The following is a 24,418-nucleotide window of genomic DNA, read 5'->3' as shown; positions in this document are numbered from 1 at the left end:
GCCTCCGACACACCAAGCTTTCCCTTGGAACAATGGTACCCCAGACCAGCCAGCCCTTCATAAGTCCAGCAGACACGCAGGCTTTTACCAGCGGCGTTCAGGCATTTATGACGCCAGGAGTATAACCAGTCACTGATTAAGATGAGAGAGATTATGAATAATAGTCGTATGCATATGCAAGTCCTGTGACGTTTTAGATGACCATGGTATATATGTTATCTGCGAGTCTTAAGGTTACGAACGAGTCTTGATAACACTTCGTGTTACGAACGAGTCTTTATAGTACTCGTGTTACGAACGAGTCTTCATAACACTCGTGTTACGAACGAGTCTTGATAACACTTCGTGTTACGAACGAGTGTTTATAACACTTGTGTTACGAACGAGTCTTGATAACACTCGTGTTACGAACGAGTCTTTATAACACTCGTGTTACGAACGAGTCTTTATAACACTCGTGTTACGAACGAGTCTTGATAACACTCGTGTTACGAACGAGTCTTTATAACACTCGTGTTACGAACGAGTGTTTATAACACTTGTGTTACGAACGAGTCTTGATAACACTCGTGTTACGAACGAGTCTTGATAACACTTCGTGTTACGAACGAGTGTTTATAACACTTGTGTTACGAACGAGTCTTGATAACACTCGTGTTACGAACGAGTCTTGATAACACTCGTGTTACGAACGAGTCTTTATAACACTCGTGTTACGAACGAGTCTTGATAACACTCATGTACGAATCTAGTCAGGTCAAAAGTTATTGATAACAGTAGATAGAGAGCTGAGAGAGAGAGAGAGAGAGAGAGAGAGAGAGAGAGAGAGAGAGAGAGAGAGAGAGAGAGAGAGAGAACAGGTCATTGAATTTGGCCGCCATTAGGCTGAAAATACACTGTTAAGACATCATGGGCATTACAGAGCTGGGGAGATCATAACAATAAGTAGTTAACTAACCATGAAATAACTAGAGATCAAGTTAGGGCTGAACGTGTCTGTGTGTGTGTGTGTGTGTGTGTGTGTGTGTGTGTGTGTTGACTCCAAAGCTGAATTTCAGGAGCGTAGCGAAATTTCAGCGTCAGAGACTTGCACGGCGTTGCCCACGCCCTGCAAGGGGGCGCACCATCGTCTTTAGGAACCTTCGCAAACCACATTTAATGTCCCACACAACACGCAGCCAAGTGTTTCCCTGAGAGAGGCGGGAACAACACACAAACCAGTGTTGAAGTATTTCTTTCGGTCCCTTTTTCTTATCTAAATGGCTCATGGAGGTATTTAAATGGCTCATGGAGGTATTTAAATGGCTCATGGACGTATCTAAATGGTTCATGGACGTGTCTAAATGGTTCATGGACGTATCTAAATGGCTCATAGACGTATCTAAATGGTTCATGGACGTATCTAAATGGTTCATAGACGTATCTGAATGGTTCATGGATGTATCTAAATGGTTCATGGACGTATCTAGATGGTTCATGGACGTATCTAGATGGCCCATAGACGTATCGAAATGGTTCATGGACGTATCTAAATGGTTCATAGACGTAGATTATCTAAATGGCTCATGAACGTATCTAAATGGCTCATGGACGCTTCTCCAAAAGGCATTGATGCTCAAGACACATTCTCATCCTCAGATGGCGTTGGTGTGTGTGTGTGTGTGTGTGTGAGTATGTGTGTGTGTGTGTGTGTGTGTGTGTGTGTGTGTGTGTGTGTGTGTGTGTGTGTGTGTGTGTATGTGTGTGTGTGTGTGTGAGTATGTGTGTGTGTGTGTGTGTGTGTGTGTGTGTGTGTGTGTGTGTGTGTGTGTGTGTGAGTATGTGTGTGTGTGTGTGTGTGTGTGTGTGTGTGTGTGTGTGTGTGTGTGTGTGTGTGAAGCTGTCACGCTCCAAGTGTGCACTGTTGCCAACATCTTGCATCAAGGAATCTGTCCATTGTTGCATAAAAGTCTCCCCAAAGTAACGCGTTTGAGAGGGTCACGACACTCGGATATCGTGTCTCTCTGATATGGCAACAGTGCAGGATGTGTATTCGTAAGCAAACGACCCCAGAGGGACTTGTAGCTAAGCTTCAGCTTTTAAACTAAGGAACTCACTAGTGCAGCTGCCGGAACTGACGTCGTTCGAGAGCAATAAACATTCGTACTTTGAGAAAAAGCCGGAGATGATTGATCCACATTGATTTTCATTTTTCTTTTTCTTCGCCCTGATCTCGAAATGTTATCAGACAGGAACAACATGGAATAATGTGACATAATGAGAGAAAAGAAATATCTATAGACAGAAGAAAAATAGAACAATGAACGATTATAGAATTTGAAGACAAAGATAATAAAAAAGACATTCTCTTTCTATAGTAAGTGAGTCCATGTGGGAAGATGAACACCTTTGTTGGTTGTGGGCCGCTGTTCACTACCTCGCTCTTGTGGTAGGACGTAGTGACCCATTTCCCTTACATCACTAGAACGTGTGCAAACTTCCTGTTGTATCAACTTCCAGTAACTGGAGGACTTTGCCACTTTCCAGATGTGAGGACATTAACAGAAGGTTGAAGGGCGTATTCATTCACACGTTCTGGGGTTCATTGTTGCCTGAAGCGCGCGTTCGAGGCTTCGTAGTGAACGGACCTTGTCTCATACGCGAGCCGTTCGGAACAAGCCATAGACAACGAAGCGGAACGAAAATATATCTACTTTTTCATGAGTGAAGAACGACATTTTGTAGCGACTGAATAGGAGAGATCGGTAGCTTCTGAAGTTGCGCGAAAGATATTAAAAAAGAGAGAAAGAAAAAGCCTGAAAAGGATTCGAAAAAAAAGGAGGTGGCGCTGAATACTCACAACAGAAGCAGAAGAGGATTCGAAAAAGGGTGTTTTGCTGGTCGTCGCTCGCAACACGACGCAATCTTGGTTCTCCACCTAAACCCTGGCTTGACGTGGGTTTATGCTACGCAACACCAGAGATGTTGAGGGAGAATGATGAAAGTGTTATGATCTACCACAAAACACCTTGAAAAGAATCCGTTAAGCTGAGTGATATCTTTTATAAAGATCTTGATTCCTTTTCGAGAGTTGATTGTGGCGACAGAAAAAGATTTCTTGGTATTTCACATGTACTTTGGAGTCTTGGAGATCAAAAGTTGGTGAAAATTTTACCCTAGAAATTGATAATCATGAATATCTGTCCCAAAGACCAAAGATCACAAAATACTTGTATAATAATGACAATATTCCTAATGATATCTTTCAAACCTAAATTGATTTTCCGCTGTAGCGAAGTAACGTAAAGAATATACGAAGAGTGGTAAAGATAACACGAGAGAGTTGATTAAATCAACTGAAGCCCAAAGATGAAAATAGACTGATAGGTTCTATACGACACGAAAAGTGAAGCTGTGTAGAGTGACCCCAGTTGGTGGAGAAGGGAGAGACGGTATAAGGAAGTGACACCCAGAAGTTTGAGGTGTGTGTGTGTCTACCCGGAGGACGTCAGGGTCTAGTGTGATGTCAGGAAGCCAGGATGGTGTCTACACCCAGGTTGATGTCCATCATCACAATCTTAGTGGTGTGGTTGTTAGTGACGCGTCGTTCGGGCCGTAGTTCACTCCTGAGGGTTGTTGATGGTGTTTTGAATGGCACTGAGGTCAGAGGAGTTGTTGTCGATCGTGATGCCGAAGAAGCTGCTGGAGTCGTGGTTTATGTCCCTCAAGGCGTCATGTGATAAGGATTAAGAAGCAGAGTGGCCCTATGTTCGTGCCCTGTGGGACACCGCAAGTGAGGGAGGGAGGAAGGGAAGTGAGGGAGGGAGGGAGGGAAGTGAGGGAGGGAGGGTAGGAAGGTGGATGTAGCCTCCACGAAAGCTGACAGTTGTTGTTGTTGTTGTTGTTGTTGTTGTTGTTGTCGTCGTCCCTTTGTGAGTAAGTCCATCAGCCTCGAAAGTGACACCTCAAAGTAGTCCAAGGTCGACGGCTTTCTTCGTGTCGATGTTATGGTTGACGAAGTCGAGAGCCTTTGGTGTGAAGGCTACGAAGGAGAGTGTCTTCGAGGTCTTGCTCTTCCTCTCCTCCAAGTCGCGGGAGGAGGATGATAAGGCAATGCCTGATGGGGGAAGACTTCATGTTTCCAAACTTCTAAGGGTCTACTGAACCAGCAGTGTCAGCATAGGCCCAATCGAACGTAAGCAGTTGACAAATTAGACTACGGATTTGAGAGATGGTAACGGAGGTGAAGCTGGTTGGAGACTGGGTTAGTCTGCGTGTGTGTGTGTGTGTGTGTGTGTGTGTGTGTGTGTGTGTGTTTGTGTGGAATCATCTATTTGTTATTACTTGTTTGTGCTGTACGGGGAGAGAGTTTTACACCCGTGGGGCCTCATCTCTCTCTCTCTCTCTCTCTCTCTCTCTCTCTCTCTCTCTCTCTCTCTCTCTCTCTCTCTCTCTCTCTCTCTCTCTCTCTCTCTCGATAAGACAGCGAAAACTTTCATCTCTATACAAGCTGTGTGTGCGTCCTTCTGCATTTTGCTTGCGTCCATAGATGTTTGTGCTTGTGTACTCATCCGGGCGCGATTTCCCTCCCCCATGTCCTTCGGTAACAACATGTATTGTTGTTCCGGTCACAACCTTGTCCCACACCGGTTGGCTGCTCACATCAGATGGCGATTGAGGCCAGCGGTGTCGCTACACCAGTGAGGCCAAGATCGACCACAGCACCAGCAGCAAATCCTCACAAACCCTTACTGGAACCCAGGGCTCCGGTCTCGAACAAAGAGACTCGTGTGTGTGTGTGTGTGTGTGTGTGTGTGTGTGTGTGTGTGTGTGTGTGGGAGAGAGATAGAGAGAGAGATAAAGAGAGAGAGAGACTTTACCTCTCCATTCTTCTCACGACCACAAGAAGACAGAGACGTCTCCCGTCGCAACGAGAGTACGGGAGAGATACAGAGAGAGAGAGACTGTGTGTCACTGGAAGGGATATTTCTGTGACGAGCCACAGCCACTGCTACATGGTTTGGTTGGTTGGTAAGGGCTTCGTCCAACCCACCCGCCCGCCCCAGGGGAAATGGTGACGTTAATTGAGTCTCCAGCGGGCCTAACAACACAGCGAAAAAGGGAGACACACTAAAGCCACAGCTACGTTTCCGCTTAGGTCTATATTCTGTTCTTCGTAACAGATGGAGATACCAGAGCAAATGGTCGTATCTTAGGCGTCTGTTTTTCTCTTCGTGCAGTTGTGGGTGAGGTTTATTTGGACTCTGGTGAGACATCTGGCGCCATACGTTCGCTGTAGACGCATTTTTCTCTCATGCTCGCACACTGATGTTGTGACGTGTGTGTGTGTGTGTGTGTGTGTGTGTGTGAGAGAGAGAGAGAGAGAGAGAGAGAGAGAGAGAGAGAGAGAGAGAGAGAGAGAGAGAGAGAGAGAGAATTATGCCTTTGCTTTGCTATCCTATCCTTCTAACTGCTTTTAAGAGGAACTGCATCTCTTTTTTTTCTTTTTTTTCATTGGTTGATGTTTAAGGCCAGCCCACACCGCTTGGACCTAGTCCGTGTGGTCTGCGTATCTCTCTCTCTCTCTCTCTCTCTCTCTCTCTCTCTCTCTCTCTCTCTCTCTCTCTCTCTCTCTCTCTCTCTCTCTCTCTCTCTCTCTCTCTCTCTCTCTCTCAGGAGCAGCAGCACCATATGGCACCATCCAACACCGCTCACGACTATAGACGTGGTAAACCCGCGAGGCTTGAACCTCTTTAACGTCTATTGTAAATAACAAAACACCATCGAGCCGCTCCACACCGCCAGCTTCATCATCAGTCATCACGGAGCTACATCGCGGCGCTGTAAGTTGCCAGAAAGAGACGAGAATATGTCGAAATCTTTTATATCCTTCCCACGCTGTTCGCTGTGGAAAATGGGCGTCAGGTTTTGTCCCGTCGTAAGCGTAGATCGCTGGTAGAAAGAGTCTGGAGGAATGCAGGCAGATTAAATCGCGTCGTCAATACGACATGTGCCATCAGCATTTTGTAAAGAGGACATAAAAAAGAAAAGAAAATTGAATGAAAGGGAATGAATGGACTTCAGTCCTCTGAAAGAAGTTCTGATCCAGACTGAAAAAAAAGAGGAATCCGTTCCATGGACCAGGGATTTCAGGATGAAAGATATGAGATCGCACGCGTTTCTCTCGTAAGCCATCTGTACGTCATTAAGGGATGCGTCAGGATACAAACGTGGGATGTAAAGGGGTTGTGGGGGTGGGTGGGGGAAGAGAGAGCCTTTTTAGGGGATTTAAGGAAGATGACCCTTTTTAAGGGATGTTAGAGAAAGAGAGGACGCTTTTGAAGGGATGCTAAAGAAAAGAGATCCTTTTAAGGGATGTAAAGAAAGAGTCCCATTTAAGGAGTGTATAGAAAGAGACCATTATAAGGATGTAAGGAAAGAGAGACCCTTTTATGGGATTTAAGGAATGAAACCCTTTTAAAGGATGTAGAGAAAGGGACACTTCCAAAGGGACGTAAAGAAGAAAAAAAAACTTTTAAGGGATATAAAGAGAGAGAGACCCATTTAAGGAATGCAAAGAAAGGGACCCTTATAATGGGACAAGTTCATAAATTAGAGAAAAGGAGCGAGAAAGTTCAGTCTTTTGAAAAGGAGAGAAGATCTATGGGCTCGCCCCAGCACGGCTTTGGCCGTGTGTGTGTGTGTGTGTGTGTGTGTCAAGGTGTACAAGGCATTAACATCATCAGAGGTAATTATGACCCCGAGTTCATGAGGGGGGGAAAGTAGTGATTAACTTCCCGTGATGACGTAGTTGATGAACTAACTGTTCAACACATCGCTCATCACCTTCAAAGACACACATGTTCATCGGAAGTGCTCTGATAGCCGTCCTATGAAAAGGAGAGGAAGAGGGATGAGTGTCATAAACCCACTTGGATAGTGGTGAAGGATAGGCTCAAAGCTATCTTGTGCCGGATAGACTCAAAATCTATCTTAGATAGATAGAGAGATAGATAGATCTTCATGCATGATATCGTGACAGTAGATGGATCACCTCGTGTCAACTTCCATTCGTGTTAAGTCTAAAAGTATTTTGTCAAAGCTAGTATTTTGTCCTGCTGGATGGCTTGTCTTTAAGCCACATGCAGGTACACGCAAGTTATAGCCAGTTCCATCTTCGTGGGAATAAATATTAGGTAATTCTTTAGTCCAGTCACGCATTTTGAGCCCAGTAGACGAAGGAATACAACGAAACTGGATACGCTATTGGCGTTACGTAGGAGAGAAAGACGGAGACTCTTAGAATCGGATCATCATTAACTCGGTGTAAGGAGAAAAGGAAATAATCCAGTCAGGTCGGTAGATGATGTTCATCTGTTAATCCTGATTCCCTGCTCTATACAGAAACCATTAGTGTGTGTGTGTTGTTAGTTCTGATTCCCTGCTCTATACAGAAACCATTAGTGTGTGTGTGTTGTTAGTTCTGATTCCCTGCTCTATACAGAAACCATTAGTGTGTGTGTGTGTTCTTAGTCCTGATTCCCTGTTCTATACAGAAACCATTAGTGTGTGTGTGTGTTACAACACCTTCGGATCCTCCAATAGCTCGTTGTACTAAGCCCATTTGTGTGTATGTGATTGACGAATCGATTCTTCGTCAGTGATGATGGAATCAGAGTGAATAAAGCTGTCAAAACCATGATGTCGGTAAAGTCACAAAAGATCTTTAATTCTCTTATAAAAAGAAAAAAAAAAGAAAAGAACGCCTTAAGATCATTCTTTCCAGAGGATTTTTACACCAACAGCTGCTCAAGAATTAAGGCCTGAGGACATTTCGTCTCTTGCCGTATAAGGATGGAGGCGATCAAAAGACTCTTCGTTCTGGAACAAGTTAGCTTTCCCGTCACAAAGCCCTGGAATACAAGTTAGCTCTCCCGTCACAAAGCCCTGGTATACAAGTTAGCTCTCCCGTTACATAGCTCTGGAATACAAGTTAGCTCTACCGTCACGAAGCCCTGGTATACAAGTTAGCTCTCCCGTCACAAAGCCCTGGAATACAAGTTAGCTCTCCCGTCACAAAGCCCTGGTATACAAGTTAGCTCTCCCGTTACATAGCTCTGGAATACAAGTTAGCTCTCCCGTTACAAAGCCCTGGAATAGTATAAGTACTGGATGATCGAGAACCTTGAGCAAGAGGTCAATGAATTATGATGAAGTGGCTCTGGCATGATTGGTCATGCATGGCGTTTATAATGTTAGTGCGTTCACCAGCGCCTGCCTGAGCTTGTAGCTGGAGATATTCCCATAATATTCAATTCACAGATGGTTCATGAAATCTAACCCTGCAATTTTCCTGTTGACCAGATGATTATAGAGGTTCTTTCTCTGTGATAGATGAAGGCAACACTAACCCGTGTGGCCTCTGGTGCTTTGCTCTACCAGTGCATCGATCGACTGTCTCGTGTCCAGCAATTTTGCTCACTGTATGATTCATCGCAATGCTTGAGACATCTTGAAGCGAAGGGGTTTATAGCACGTCCTGAATCAAGCTGTTTGCTGGAATGTCTCATCACTTGATACCTGGCTGGCGTCAAAGTCTTCATTCACGTCTCAGGATTCATTTCACCAGTCTCGATTAGACTTGTGGGGTCGAGGGAGGGTTTATTGTGGTTCTGATGGTCCTTATCCCGATTTAGAGAGGTAATTACGATGGAGGAAATAACTGAAGGTTAATAATGAGGCATGAATGGAAACAAGAGGACAATTTTAGGTGTTGCTGAGATGGGAGACAGAGGCCAAAGGAGGCGTTGCTGAGGTGGAGAAAGAGGGCGCTTAGGCAAAGCATAAAGTGGGCCTTAACACGTCATAGCATACACTTCGAAGAGCGTCTAGTTGCTTCCCCAAAAGCGTTCTCTCCAGCAAGCTCTTGCCTTGCCGACTGGAAATGGAAAACGAACCCATTTTTTTCTGATCAGAGACTATTCTGAGTTCGTCAGTTGACCAGCGTTAAGTCCAGCTTACGAATCAAAGGTTCGTGGCTTCTGTCGACCGTGTGTGCGTTTAGTGATCACGGACTTCGGGGGACATAGTGGTAATGAATGACCATCCGTCCATAGAGGGGGACAGGGAATGAATGACAGATCTTTCCATAGAGGGGGACGGGGAATGAATGACAGATCTGTCCATAGAGGTGGACGGGGGAATGAATGACTCCATAGAGGGAGATTGTGGTATGAGTGGGGAGTCTGGTGGAGGGATGGTGTGATAGAGGGGTAGGTCCCGCGTTAAGTCAGTGGCGTCTGAGACCTGTGGTCTGTCTACTGTGTTTTAGACAGATGTTGCGTAGCTCCGTTCTGTGGTGACTTTCCCGAGGAGGTGGGGAAAGGACGACTCTGTTCCTGGGGCTTTCAAAGGCGTGCCATTAGGATTAGAGGTGTCTTTTGATTGACTCCGTGACTATCAGAAGAGGCAGGATGGTGTTGGGGGTGAGTGCTTATGAAGGTATGTTTTGAGCCACGAGCTTGTGGATTTTCTCTGAGTCTGGGTTGGCCATTTCCTGCTAGGATAGGTAGCGACACGCTCGTTCACCTCAACATCTGATTGTTCTACAGGTGTAACCAGGGCTTGCCTTGGTTCTGTGGCGCTTTTGCTGTTCGGAAGAACATTGTCTGGGTTCAAAAGAACACTGTCTCGGTTCTGTCTTTCACAGATTTCTAATTTAAGAAATGGGGTAATTGTCTTCTGTAGTCATGCCTTTAATTGTCCGATTAACCTGACACGTATTTATAGATGTATGGACGCCAATATCTGTCAGTTCAAAGTGGTGTATGTAGCAGGAACAACGGGATGTAAGTGAGAGGAATGGCGACCTTTCTGTAATAGAGATCTGGCAAGGCTCTCACGTGTAAGTGGGAGTGCTGAGCATATTTATAAAGTAGGGATCTTGTCCTTTAATGTATAAGTGAGAGGGCTGGGGACCTTTATATAGTAGAGATCTTGACTCTCATGGATAAATGAGAACGCCTGAGACCTTTATATAATAAAGATCTAGTGGGGGGATGAGGGGGTACCTGGAATAAGCCATATATGAATCAAGTTTTCCTTTATTCTAAGATCATGTGGGTCACCTCAATGGCGTGGTAGTTGACTAGAGAGGTCCTGGGAGGAGGATGTTGAAGAGTGAGAAGATCCTGTATTATAGAGGTGGATTTTCGTAATATCCATACCGAGCAGATAGCCTTGTATTGACATCATTATAGCTCTGGTCCCTTGTTAGCTTTGGGCCGCTGGAGGCTACAGGCGTGAGCTCGGGGGGAAGGATAGCGGACGGTAGACGTCCCCAGTTGCTCACTGCCTGACAGGAAATGGCAGGGATGTGGGTGCTTGAGCCATCACTGATGCACCAAGTGTTGACGCCCCGGGCCTCCCTGATGCGAGGGGCGTCACAGTCTTACCTCCCTAGTTGCAAGGAATGTCGCGAATGTTGATCCCTTCAACCTCCCTAGTTGCAAGGAATGTCGCGAATGTTGATCCCTCCAGCCTCCCTAGTTGCAAGGATGTCGCGAATGTTGATCCCTCCAGCCTCCCTAGTTGCAAGGATGTCGCGAATGTTGATCCCTCCAGCCTCCCTAGTTGCAGTAGTTGTTGAAAGGGGTCGTTCTCTGTGCCCTTATCTCCGATGTTGTGAGAGATCCTAATGACACAGTTAGCAACAGGGTTGACACTGGGGCCATTATAGCAATTTCTGCTTTCAGCCGTACCCTTCATTCAGGTTCCCCTGACGACTGGACCGTTTCTGACTGGACCGTTGCTAACTGGATCGCTTTAGACTGGACCGTTTCTGACTGGACCGTTTCTGACTGGACCGTTGCTAACTGGATCGTTTTTGAGTGGACCGTTTCTGACTGGACCGTTTCTGACTGGGCCGTTGTTAAATGGATCGTTTTTGACTGGACCGTTGCTAACTGGATCGTTTCTGACTGGACCGTTGCTAACTGGATCGTTTTTGACTGGACCGTTTCTGACTGAACCATTTCTGACTGGACTGTTGCTATCTGGACCGTGTCTGACTGGACCGTTTCTGACTGGACCGTTGCTAACTGGATCGTTTCTGACTGGACCGTTGCTAACTGGATCGTTTCTGACTGGACCGTGTCTGATGCAGGAGACATCTTGGGTGTTGATTTATGACGCTAAGAGCGTTTATGCATAGGATCTGCGAGTTTAGGGAGGTGTTTCTGTTGATAGTCTTGTGTGTGTGTGTGTGTGTGTGTGTGTGTGTGTTAGCCACGTCCATGGTACAGATCCCGGTGTCAGTATGTCCCTCATGTGCATACCATCCGTCCTGGGACAGTTTAAATGAAAGAATATCCCATGCGAAGACTCAGCTCGTGGGACGCTCTGTCGTATTATAATGGCATTCCCTGTGTCGGCATTTTTTCTCTTAGCGTCGAGGGCGTTCTTTATACAGTTTATCGAGCTGGGCTTTTTTTTTTTTGTTATTGTTTTATTGTTGTTCTGGGATAATGCTGATATTTACAGTGGTCCTTGGCATAGTTCCAAGTGCATTGAGTGTTATATATATAGAGTCGTCCTTGACAGGGTTTTAATTGCCGTGGGCGTTACAGTCGACCTTGGCGTAGATGTAAGTGGTGTGTGTGCGTTATCAGTGAATTCCTTGATGTAATAGACATCCCGTGTGTAATTGGGTGGTGCTTGTAGGTGTATATTATGGCTACAGCAGATCGAAGGGACGTCACTCCATCTTTACTCGCTGGCACTACACGACTTCGCGTCATTCCTGGAGGAGGCGCCAGCAGAAGGAGAGAGAGAGAGCAGAGCACAGGCGTTGTCCCTCTCGTGTTTGCTTTGGAGTTTGTTTGTTTTTTCTGCTGTCATATTGTGTCGGGGGCGTTGGTAGCGCCAGCCCCTGGAGCTGTTGACGACCCTGGTCTTGGGAACCGTAAACGACCGTGTGCTGTTGTTAGGGCGACATCAATTATGCTGTTAGTGAAGACGTTGCTGTTCCGTAATGCTACTGCGGAGGATCGTTAATGCTCCTTTTCTCGTAGTGTTTGTGGTAATGTTACAGACGTTGATGCTGTGACTGTGGCTAGAGCTTGGCTGTTTCTATCACTCGGACCTTCTCCTTTGTGTCTGTCAAAGCGGCACCTCCGCTGTTTAAGCAGCGAGAGCGATCTAATTGAGCTACGTTAATTCCTCCAGTTTCATTATCTTATCACCAGGATGCGCCCCGTGATAAGTAGCCAGTAGCGCCATCCTGAGGCTACACACGAGGAGGAGTGGGTGTATGTCATGCCACGGGGGTGAGGTAGCTCCACCCTCTCCATGTGGACGAGATCCTGGACCATCATGTCACCCACAGGTATATATGACCCGACTCAAGACACCGCACCTTGTACTGGGGCCCAGATGAGGACGGCAGTAGAGCGCTGCATCCCACTACGAAGTCTCCTTCAGGAGAATCAACCCCTAAAGGGCCTCCTCAGACGTGGAACAATGCAACGCCCTCCTCACGTATGACAGAGAGAAGACCCAAGCGTATGACAGAAATGTATAGCAGTCCTTACCCGTGTTGTGATAAGGTTTAGTTACCCCTCACGAAAGTAAATTGTTCGTTTATTCTCCAAACTTCTCAGTGTTTACCAGCAGATAATCAGATCATTTTTCTTGTAGATAATTTCCAAGGTTCGTGTGAAAGTGAGTGAGGACTGGCTGACAATTTCCCACACTGTGACAATGCTTAAAGCTAAGATGCCATATATATATATATATATATATATATATATATATATATATAGAGAGAGAGAGAGAGAGAGAGAGAGAGAGAGAGAGAGAGAGAGAGAGAGAGAGAGAGAGACAAATACATAGATACCCCAAAGTCCCCTTACTCAGGGGTTCCACCAGCAACTGGACAATACTACAGTCAGTAACAGAGGAAGCAAGGACACCTTTGCGGTGGGTAACGACACACACACACACACACACACACACACACACAATATTAAGTAAAGCCACACCACATCTATTTCATTTGAGCGGCCGACATCAGGGACGCGTCGCGCTGGCTGTGTGATATGCTCACGGGAATGATTGCAGGAGGGGGTCGATGTCTGACGGCAATGTGTGCCTCAACCCCATTGTTTTCAGGTGTCAACCCATACGCCACTGAGTGTGCCGATGCGGGTGTATGTGTGTATGTTCGTGTGGCCCTTAGCTGGGAACTAGCGAGCAGTGCACGAATGGTGGGCCCTCGCGGGGAGCTAACGAGCAACACACGAATGGTCGTAAGGAGGATGGAATATCGCTGGTGCGTGCGAGCGTTCGTGTGGTGGTACTGGAGTCAGGTTTTACTCATCACGAATGTTTTCGTGTCATTATGAGACGCTATAGACGTCTCTATATGTGACACGCAGCCTCTATCTTTCAAGCATAAGAATTAGTTCCTAAGTCGACTTCTCATTTTTTCGTTCTATTGACCCATGTCTTAAAACTGATATTCTCTTTTTGTCTTAAATTTTCGCGAGTTTTCAGTTTGCACAGAATCGTGAACGTTACATTAATGAATTTTTTTCCTTATCTTTTCGTTGACAGATAACGTTTAGGTCGTGGCTCGAAAACATAGTGCAGTTAGAATATCCTCTTTCCGCACGAAATTGTCATTTCGTACGCAGATATCCAGGATTGAATACACACACACACACACACACACACACACACACACACCTGGCTTAAGCTGGTGTGTGTGTGTGTGTGTGTGTGTGTGTGTGTGTGTAAAGACATGGTACATAATCACAAGGTTAAGATACGAAGAAACATGAGTGTACAACCTCTCTTCCCGTAACACACAAATGGTAATCACACACACACACACACACACACATATACACGGTGGTGTGTGTGTGTGTGTGTGTGTGTGTGTGTGCATACATATAAGAAGAAAGACATGATACTTGCATAGAAGGTTAGCTACACGGGGCAACACGACTGTGATATTCCCTCCTCGTAACACACAAATAATGAGCATCAGTAATAATCCCAGGACAAACGAAACGGAAGTACGTTCTCATCCTAGATTAAGATATTTCTTTGAAATTCCCAATTCTCCTTGCACCAGTAGTAACTGAACAAGTTCTCTGTACAAGCAATAAGCATTGCCGAATGCATATTTCGCATTGTATGATGTTTCCTTAGCGTATCACAACAGTGCTGGGAGGGGAACGAGGTGCTTTTGACAAAGAAATTCTATTAAGAAGTAATTTCACCCTTTATTATAATTGTTATCATTGTATTTATCATTAGCGCCGTCATTACAAGCTTGGCCGTTAAGATGGCGCTAGTGGCAACTTTCTGACGACTCTTTAGTAATTAATACCAGTAGCCTGCGAGAGTTGCACTTCTTAACTACATTCTCCTTAGCCCAGTACTACTAGTTTACCCGGAACACGGGCGCTTTCTGGATGTAGCCAGTGTGTCTGTGTTTAAACGACTGTTCTGAACCCGTTTTTAAGGGCCGTGTTGCCTTAGTGTTACGTTGTGAAAACTGCTTACATACCGGTGAATACAAGATATTGGCTAATAACCCTAAAGCATATGGGGCGCAGGCGTTTTAAAGAATATAAACATTCACTTGGATGTTGAGGGCTTTGAAAATCACAAGGCCTTCATCTCACCCGGAGGCAAATAAAGACCAGAAATTTGAGTCCTGGTCCATTCGGAAAGCGAAGTCGTTAATGAGGGTGTTGGACGACCAATGACATTGACGGTGGTAAGCAAATTTTTTGGCCTTTGGAAATATAGACGCGTTTGACCCACGCGGTGAAGCGCTGAACGAGGCTTCGAGAGCCCGGACGTCAGTAGGTGGTGGAGTTATGAACCACTGAATGAGACCTCGACACCCAGAAGCAAGTAGGTGGTAGAACTGTTGTTTCCTCGTTATTCATCCTCATATATTTATTCATGATCTAATTCTGCGTCAAATTCATTACATGATATAAGTGAATAGTTATGTTTTCAATAGATATATGTAGCATATATACGTTTTTACATATGCGGGTTAGAAAATAGTTCGATCACGTCGTATATTCTTTATAGAAATAGTTATATAAACGTTTATTGAAAAGAAACTGTACATGAGACTTAAAGGATCATTTTTGTGAATAATTTTGGTGAATGAAAAAAGAATTATTTTTAAAACTCAGAACGTATCGTCGTACCTGCTGAATTTGTAATCTTGTTTGGCGCTAGAGTGAAACACAGTCAAGGCTTCGAAACCCTGGGCGGGTGGGAATCACCCGGCCAAAAAGACATGACAGTGTTAACAAATTCCGAATGTAATTCGTGGTTTCGAATGGAATAGTTACTCCTAGTTCTTGGCCAGTTTTCTTTATGCTTTTAAGAATTTCATTATATGGAATCACCAATTAATCTTTGTTATTAGTAATGATTAATCATAAGAAATAATATCTTAGCTGATTAAATGAGCATTGATATTGGACTATTAGGGATAACAGACCTTAGAAAGATTTATTTGGTTTTTTCCCAATATTGTCATCAAAATATATATTAAAAAAGGTTGCGTGCCAGCTAGGGTATGCTGAAAGCGTTCGAACATGGGCAAGGGAAAGACAGGGGTCAGTATATAGGAAATGGAAGGAGAGATGGGGAGTAGGGAGACCGATTTGGTGGATGGGGATGAAGGAGGCTTTAGGATGTCTGGGCCTAAACGTATTCAGGAGGGTGAGAGGCGTGCAAGGGATATAATGAACGTGGATCGTTGTGGTATATTGTAGGCGAGTAAGGAGAGATTAGGAAATGTCTTACCCGCTTTTGAAACTTCTCCGTTGGTTCTTTGTGATCCTTGGAGTCCTCTTTTCATTCAGATTCGAGTCGAAATGAGCTGGATGATTATTTCCTTAGCCATATACATTCACGCAATGGTAGTATTTGGCAATAGGGGTGATGTTGGGGCAACTTATTTTCGACACTGTCGACTCTCAAGGGCCTCTCGCGCTCATAGATTCGAAACTCTTTATTTCATGCTAGAACGCGTTCATATTAAGTCGGTTCCTCCTCTGCGTACTATCCTCATTACCTCGCATCTACTCCGCTTGAATATCATCAGCCATATATTGGACTAAAGATGCCTAAGTCCCCTTGTAAGTTCAGCCATATATCGGACTAAAGCTGAGACATGGCTAAATCCCTTTGTGGGTTAATACAATCCTCGTTTACCTTCATTTTTCTGTATGACCCTGACATCATCCACAAACATATCCCAGAGGTAAGCAGTTTACATAGATCATGAAGAGCAGTGGACCCAAGACCTATCCTTTCGGCACACCAGTGATGGACACTCACCGCCTCCCACCGTCACTCTATGAAATGGCTCCTCTGAAACGCGCATTCTGTCCTTATCCACAAAAATGACTTTTATTCTTATCCATCATAGGGGTCCCGTCGCTTACATCTTGACTGGAGATTCTATCTCCTTTACCAACCTCGTATGTGACGGTGTTTGTTTATGACGCGCAACCCTGCTTGACTCCTGTTTCGCTCGACACGGGTTTTCCCTCCGATTTAATGAGCGTGTGGAGCCACTTGGTAAATACATACCAACGTTCTGAGTAGTCTCATGAGCTCGGACAGTTGTTCTTCAGGCATTTCTACCACTGATTCAGACTGCGCCAAGGAGATGGCCAACGAACGAAAGGTAAACAGGAGAAAGACTATTGAATTACACCGCAAAAATCTTCAGCAACTTTGCAGAAGACTTTCAGCAACGTGTTGCCGAGATCAGACTATTTGGCAGCATATTAGACTACTTGGTAACTGAGGCATTGAGGCTATTAGGCAACTGAGGAACTGAAATACAGAAAAGAAAATTGAGAACAGAAAAGCCTCTAAAGTTTCGTAACCTGCGGAACCAAAATGACAAAGGGACTGTACGTGGCACAAGGTCAGAGACGAACGCTTGGAAACAAAGAAGGGTCCCACACCCACCCTTGCGGGGAAACGACAAGTATTCCGTGCTCAGTGCTTATGTACCGACACGGAGTGAGGAGCGTAGCATATTGCGTACACTGTATTCCTCGCTGGATACAGACCGAGTCTCCATGAGGACTTGGAGGACTATCACTAACAGTGGATGGCGTGTATGAAAGATAATAGGAGATTTCTTTCTGACAATATGGAAGACCTTTGTAGAATCTACGCTCGTTTCTGATTAGCGATAAGGCTAATGGAAGATCCTGTTTGTCCACGATTAACGTAGTATCTGTGACGGATGTAGATTTATCGCTAACAGATTAGAACTCTCTTAAAATCCTGTTTGCCTCCGATCCAAAACCACACGACATAGGTTAACTCATAGGCAAAGCCTCAGGTGAGGTGATTTCAAACTTAGCGTCTATCGAAGGCTTTACACTAGCCATAATGATAATTATAGGGTAGAGTTTTGAATCTGAACCTCTGTGGCACCTCGATCGACAATGGTAAGATCCCATTACATTCCAACACCACTTGCAGCACGCCAAATGTGTTTGGTCAATAAGGGGTAATGCTCTTTTCATTCGTCAATTCTATTTGGTCACGCACTGGTAGAGGAACACCCCTGTATACATACGATGGCTCTGACCTACAACTGGCTCGCTGGAAACATGTTATTCTGTTCTCCCATTAAGCCTGTGCCAATATGTACTTCTTCTTCGGGACTGTCTACATATGTTGGTAAATACGAAAGCTTCTCGCTAACTGCACAGAGGAAAAAATAACCTACATCTTTAATGTACTCAGAACATTATCATCGTCGCCAGGAAGAGTGTGAAGCAAAGATCATTATTTTTCTTAAGACACCGTACAGTCGCTGGTGATAATGGTCGCTGTTTATGATGGTGGCCACACCATCGTCAGAGGCCATATGTACAGCCAGCCAGCCAGCGTCCCTTGCCTGTCCATGTGAACCTGAACGTATTTACGAACGGGTGAGGATTAGCTATGTTATGACTCCATCTCCCTCCACCTGTGTTGGTATCAGCTTCCACCCTCACATGGTGTTTGATGTGAGTGTGGATGGTGGTAGCCGGAACGTGATAACAGTGATAACAGGAGGAAGAATTGAGAAGAGGGAGGAGATAAGAAGAACATTAAGATAAAGATTCATCTTCTCATACCAAGTGTGGAGGACACGCTGGTCTGCTGGCGCGACATGGAGGACACACTCACAGGTCTCCTGCCGTAGTGTGGAGGACATACACGTTCTCCAAGTAATAGAAGGGGAAAGGTTGGTCCTCGAGTCACTCTCCCAGGAAGAGAGGAGGCGGGCCGCCCCCCTCCCGACTTCGGCGAAGGATGACGTCACACGCGGATATTCGGTTGGCGGGTCTTTTAAATCCCCAGCCGACGCTCGTAGCCGCCCTGTGTGTTGCTGGTCGCCATTTCCTCTCAGTATTCTTCCTAAGACTTTCACTACGGAATGACTTTTTTCGTATCGTTATCTGTTTTCGTATTATCTATAAGCGTTGCTAATGAGAATGGCTTGATTTCCCCGTATAGAATGGCTTGATTTCCCCGTATAGAATGGCTTGATTTCCCCGTATAGAATGGCTTGATTTCCCCGTATAGAATGGCTTGATTTCCCCGTATAGAATGGCTTGATTTCCCCGTATAGAATGGCTTGATTTCCCCGTATAGAATGGCTTGATTTCCCCGTATAGAATGGCTTGATTTCCCCGTATAGAATGGCCTGATTTCCCCGTATAGAATGGCTTGATTTCCCCGTATAGAATGGCCTGATTTTCCCGTATAGATTGCCTTGATCTTCCTGTATACAATGGCTTCATATTCCCGTATAGAATGGCTTGAGTTATCCATAGAGAACGACTCGATTTTCCCGTATAGAATTACCTGTTTTTCTCATATGGAATGGCCTGATTTTCCCGTATGGAATGACCTGATTTTCCCCATACAAAATGGCTTGACTTTCCCCGTATAGAATCGTCTGATTTTTCCGTATAGAATGGCCACATTTTCCCGTATAGAATGACCTGATTTTCCCCTAGAGAACGACTTAAGTTTCCCGTATAGAACGATCTGCTTTCCCCTTATAGAATGGCCTGATATTCCCTTGTAGAATAGCCTGATTTTCCCGTGTAGAAAGGCTTGATATTCCCTTATAGAATAGCCTGATTTTCCCGTATAGAATGACCTGACAACCGTATATATTCCCGTATAGAATGACCTGACAACCGTATACAAGATGATTATATTCTTGTCATCATTCGTTTGTTCCGCTTTCAACAGTTCGATGACAACGAAGGCTGCTCGTTATTTGATGGTCCTCATTCACTCATGCAGTAGTTTGTCTCCTGTTGTTTCCCCTTTTTTCCCTCCTCTCATTCACCTCTTAAGAGGAAAGTTTGAACCCTCTCTTGGATGTGGTGAGGGGGGGAAAGGGGGTCTCTTACAATGAGATGGTTTAACTTCATTTCATAAAAGAACACAAGACTCCACTTGCGTTTGAGGAACGAGAGTTAGATACCGATATTCGTAGATATTAACGAAGGTTTTCAAGTAACGGGAATGAACAGTGACGACCCATATAACAGGAATGAACAGTGACGACTCATATAACAGGAATGAACAGTGACGACTCATATACCACGAATGAACAGTGACACCACACGATCAAAGAGGAAATATCACTGTAAACGTGGATCAACAACAGGATATACAGCAACCTCTGGAAAATGTCGTGGTGGTGTAAACCTTAGAGAGACACGTAGGAATTTCAGCTTAAGGGCTTGGCACTTGACTCAAAAGGCACTGGTGTTTGTCCTTGTCCCGACCCTGCCTCTGGCCTTGTTTTCCTTTCCTGGTGTGTGTGTGGAGGGGAGAGAAGGCCACCTTTAGTGGCTCGCGGACCCCCACAACAGGTCTCTGGGTCTATAAAGACCCTGGGTTCTTTCACTTTCAGCCCATTATTGCTGTAGTATGACGTAATGTCCACCTCGAGCGTGCGTTCCCATACGTGTCTGGATTTTGTGCTGTGTTCACGGGTCTTGGAGAGAAAGCGTAGCCCCTATCTCGCAGACATAAGTCACTGGCTGGCCCCCATTGCAGTGGCGAGTATACGAAATTCTTGCATTAGTCTTGCAAGATTGATAAACGAAGGCTGGTCGTGTGTTCCCAAGCGTTCTCTTGTAACTACGCTGTTTATTTAAGAGTTCTCGCTTGTCTAGAACGCTTACAATGCGTTGTGCCTTCAATAAACAAAGCTCTCACTGAAGCTTGATTAATCAAACTGATACATGTAAGTTCTGAAGATCAGAGAAGCAGATTTCTCCAGTTTACCAACGATGGCTAACTGCTATCCACAGGTAGAAAGAAGGAGACAGAGAGTTCCATCGTGATGACGTATTTCGTCATTCCCTCCTTCTTTGGCCCAAGAGGCTGTCCATCATCCTCTTAGTGACCTCTAGTGGTAAAGTGATGGACTAGCATTCTTAGCATCACCGTTACCCTACCACAACCTCAGCTCGTAATATGATGATACGGTTGTCGGATCAAAACTACGACGCCTCCTTGACCAAGACCACGTCTGTAGGTAACACTTGAAGTAGAAAACGGGTGATCTGTGTATAGAGAGGACTACTGGAAGGGTCTCAAAATACACGGCTTTATATTGCCTCCCTGACAGCCGAGCCCAGCACGATTGTGGTTTGACGGGCGTGTGAGACGTGCCCAAGCGTTTTCTCTCGACTAACATGACCTACACCCCGAACACAACACATTGACTGGTCTCGCTCCCTTTCCAACACCAGTTCCTGCGCCTCTCGTATCTAAACCCACAAAACTGGTGTGGAGGATAAAGGGTATTTAGAGAAGATTCCTCAGGATTCCTGTTAATTCTTGCGTGAACCTGAGGGACATAATGATCCCATTAGACACAAATTGGTTTGCAAGTCTTGCAGCTGTAGGACGTGTTGTCGTACGCATCTTGCAGTTATCGTACGTGTCGTCGTATGCATCTTGCAGTTATCGTACGTGTTATCGTACGCTTCTTGCAGCTGTCGTACTTGTTGTTTGTCGTACCTTACCGCACCAGGAACCAACGTTCGTGAGAGGGGGTTATAACTCGAGCACAGCGTCCATTGGCTACGTCGTTGCTTCGGACGCTGAGGAGGACGACAGAGAGTCATAAAGGGAAGAGGCGAATCTGGTTCCCCCCCCCCCCCCTCTTGCATACCAGCGGTGGTACGACATCCCGTTGGCCGCCGCCGACCCGGATATACTCCCGTCACCTGTAGTCTTGTCTGTCTGCTTTCGGCAGGCAACTGAGGATAACGTAGGCTTCCCCCTTGGCAATGATCAATGATCTACCTTTTCCCTTCAGCTCTCTGGATGGTAACATGAGGAGTAGAGATATGGATTATCACTTTAAAACATCATATAATTACCACAAATCGTTTCTTGTTTTGGATAATTAGACTAAATGTAGGTTCGTCTTGCAGGAGTTTTTAAGTCTGTAGTTTTGTCATTTCTGAATGGTGAATGAAGGAAGGATGGGGTATTTGCACTGCCGTGCGATCCGCAGCTTGTATACAGAGAGAGAGAGATGTTGGCCACTTCTTCATGGCCATGTTGGCCAGTTTGCCATGGCCACTTTGGCCATGTCTTTATGGCCAAGTTGACCAGCTCTTCCTGGCCATGTTGGCCAGTTAATTGTGATGTTGTTGGCCAGCTCTTCATAACTACGTTGGTCAATTTGTCTTGGACACTTTGGCCATGTCTTTATGGCCAAGTTGACCAGCTTTTATGGCCACTTAGGCCATTTTTTTTCATAGCCATATTTGCCAGCTTTTCATGGCCACGATAGTCAGCTGTTCATGGCCACGTCGGATTGCTCTTCATAGCCAAGTTGGCCACTTTTTTCATGCTTTCGGTTGCCATCTTTTTCTCGGTGGAATAACGGTCAGCGTAACTGACCGCGTCACGCATGCACGGGCCGCCTGGGGTCAAACCTGCATAGGTTCGAATCCTGGCCTTTGCAACCTGTCCACAGTCCACCTAGCTGTTCATCACCCCCATAAGACGAGTGCCTGATGTATACTAGGGTGTATGTGTGTGTGTGTGTGTGTGTGTATGTGTATGTGTGTTTACATAAAGAATGATACGTATATACAAGGTTAAGAGCCTAGTCAACAGAGTGTAAAACTTTCTCCCCGTCACACACAAATGATAAACACCATTGTTGATTACACCCACACACACACACACACACACACACACACACACACACACACACACACACACACACACACACACACACTGGAGACTACGTCACACCCAGACATGCAGCAATTAATTGTATGTCTTATATAGAGTCAAAAACACATTAATACAGTTATGAGGAAGTATTGAACGTGTTCACGATGATACGAAGACCATTTGTCGCCAGACCTCTGCAACTGTGTCTGCAAGATCTTCGTCCCACTGTCGAAGTGGGCGAAGCGGGGAGGCCATGAAGGATGAAGGAAGTGGGGAGGCCATGGTGGATGAAGGAAGTGAGGAGGAGGCCTTGAGAGACGAAGGAAGCTAGGGGGATCATGAGAGACAAACGAATTGGGGAAGGCCATGAGAGACAAGCGAAGTGGGGAGGCCATAAGAGACAAGCGAAGTGGGGAGGCCATGAGAGAGACAAGCGAAGTGGGGAGGCCATGAGAGAGACAAGCGAAGTGGGGAGGCCATAAGAGACAAGCGAAGTGGGGAGGCCATGAGAGAGACAAGCGAAGTGGGGAGGCCATGAGAGAGACAAGCGAAGTGGGGAGGCCATGAGAGAGACAAGCGAAGCGGGGAGGCCATGAGAGACAAGCGAAGCGGGGAGGCCATGAGAGACAAGCGAAGCGGGGAGGGGGTTTACGATCGTGACTTTCAATGGTCATCCCTTTGAGCCAAAAGCCTCTTCCCCCAACCATCCACCATGTTCTTTCATCAGTCGCCCTTCAGAAGTCTGGGGGTTCACGAATGCCCCAGTGGGATCGATCGTTCTGTAACTCCCTAACTTGAGACGATGATCCCCTAGTTCGTTAGTTATCGGGCCCCTTTTGCTGGTGATTAGCCACAGAGGTGAACATTAGGGGGTCGGAAGCCAGCCAGACAGGCTTCCCTACCTACCACCGCGTACACTTGGATGAAGTGGTGAACTCGTTCGCTTCGGGAGGGGAATGAAGGGAGGGTGTGGGAGCCACAACGTCTCGGGGATTTTCTTGGGTGTGGGTCACGGAGAGAGAGAGAGAGAGAGAGAGAGAGAGAGAGAGAGAGAGAGAGAGAGAGAGAGAGAGAGCAGGGATTGTCTTTCGATCTGTGACTCTGTATGTGTGGCACATACCACACCCCAGATTAGCAGATAAATTACCTAGGGAGAACTATGAGAAGGAGAGACCAGCCCATGAGATAAAGAGAGAAGGAGAGAGATAGATGGGAGATGGGAAGGTAAGGGAAGAGGAGAAGGGGACCAGATAATGGAAAGAGAAGACGTCATCACGGTATATTGAGCTGGGGGTACGTACGTTCCCGGAGGAGGCGAACGGTTCTAAGAAACTGTGTCCGACATCTGTACCCCACGCACCTTGAAAGCATCGCCACGCACCTTGCACGCCAGCTCCCTTACACCTCACAGCGCACGACTTGCGAGCGCACGTAAAAAAACACACCTACCCACCCGCTCATCCACCCCTCTTCTAGTCATATGGAAAATAAGGACGAGTTTGTCCTCCCCTTCCGCCAGAGAAGAAAAATTGAAGTTAAAAAAGATATATGACATGTCTTCTCACAGCTAACCTTTATCTCGTTCTTGGAACTTGTTTAGACTTGACTTAAAAAGAGCTGTGGTGACACACACACACACACACACACACTCACACACTGACAAGACTGTTCTGATTTTAGCCGAAGACTCACACCAGGATTCCCTCAAAAATCCTCAATGTCTCAGTAAAATGAATGTGTCTCCCCTTCCTCAGTGAAACTCGCTTAGAAAACGTAGCTCCATCTTCCTCATATAGCCATTGTGTTTATCTAAATACATTGCATAGATCACCAGGCCCGTGGATGTTACCTGATGGCGTGTGTAGGTCTGTCGGAAAGGAATGACTTGACCCTAAGATTGGTATAGTGTATACTACTTATGAAGGGGGAGAACAAGAAACCCCCTCATAACACCACGACTTTAAGGTTACGTCTCCACTTGTACTCATAAAAAGTCACCTTGGTGATCTTCATTCCACACTTATACTTAGATATGAAAGGAATCTGTCGATTTACTGTCGTGGCAGAATTCAAGGTTTTCACCCCTGAAAAGTGAATGGAGGAGTCCGTATGATATATATATATATATATATATATATATATATATATATAT

General features: G+C 45.6%; 1 protein-coding gene across 1 annotated transcript in view; it reads left to right on the top strand.

The window, feature by feature from the left end:
- The first annotated feature begins 14,867 nt into the window (after nt 1–14,867).
- LOC139749230 (uncharacterized) overlaps nt 14,868–24,418 on the top strand; it is a 256,994-nt gene continuing 247,443 nt past the window's right edge. Inside the window, exon 1 of the mRNA XM_071662937.1 lies at nt 14,868–14,907. Coding sequence (XP_071519038.1) covers nt 14,883–14,907 — 25 coding nt within the window. The 5' untranslated portion in view covers nt 14,868–14,882. The remainder of the gene's footprint in view (nt 14,908–24,418) is intronic.

The sequence above is a fragment of the Panulirus ornatus genome, chromosome 6, assembly GCF_036320965.1.
Source record: "Panulirus ornatus isolate Po-2019 chromosome 6, ASM3632096v1, whole genome shotgun sequence".
Lineage (NCBI taxonomy): Eukaryota > Metazoa > Arthropoda > Malacostraca > Decapoda > Palinuridae > Panulirus > Panulirus ornatus.
Note: the sequence above shows the minus strand (reverse complement) of the source record. Positions and strands in the feature narration are given on the sequence as shown.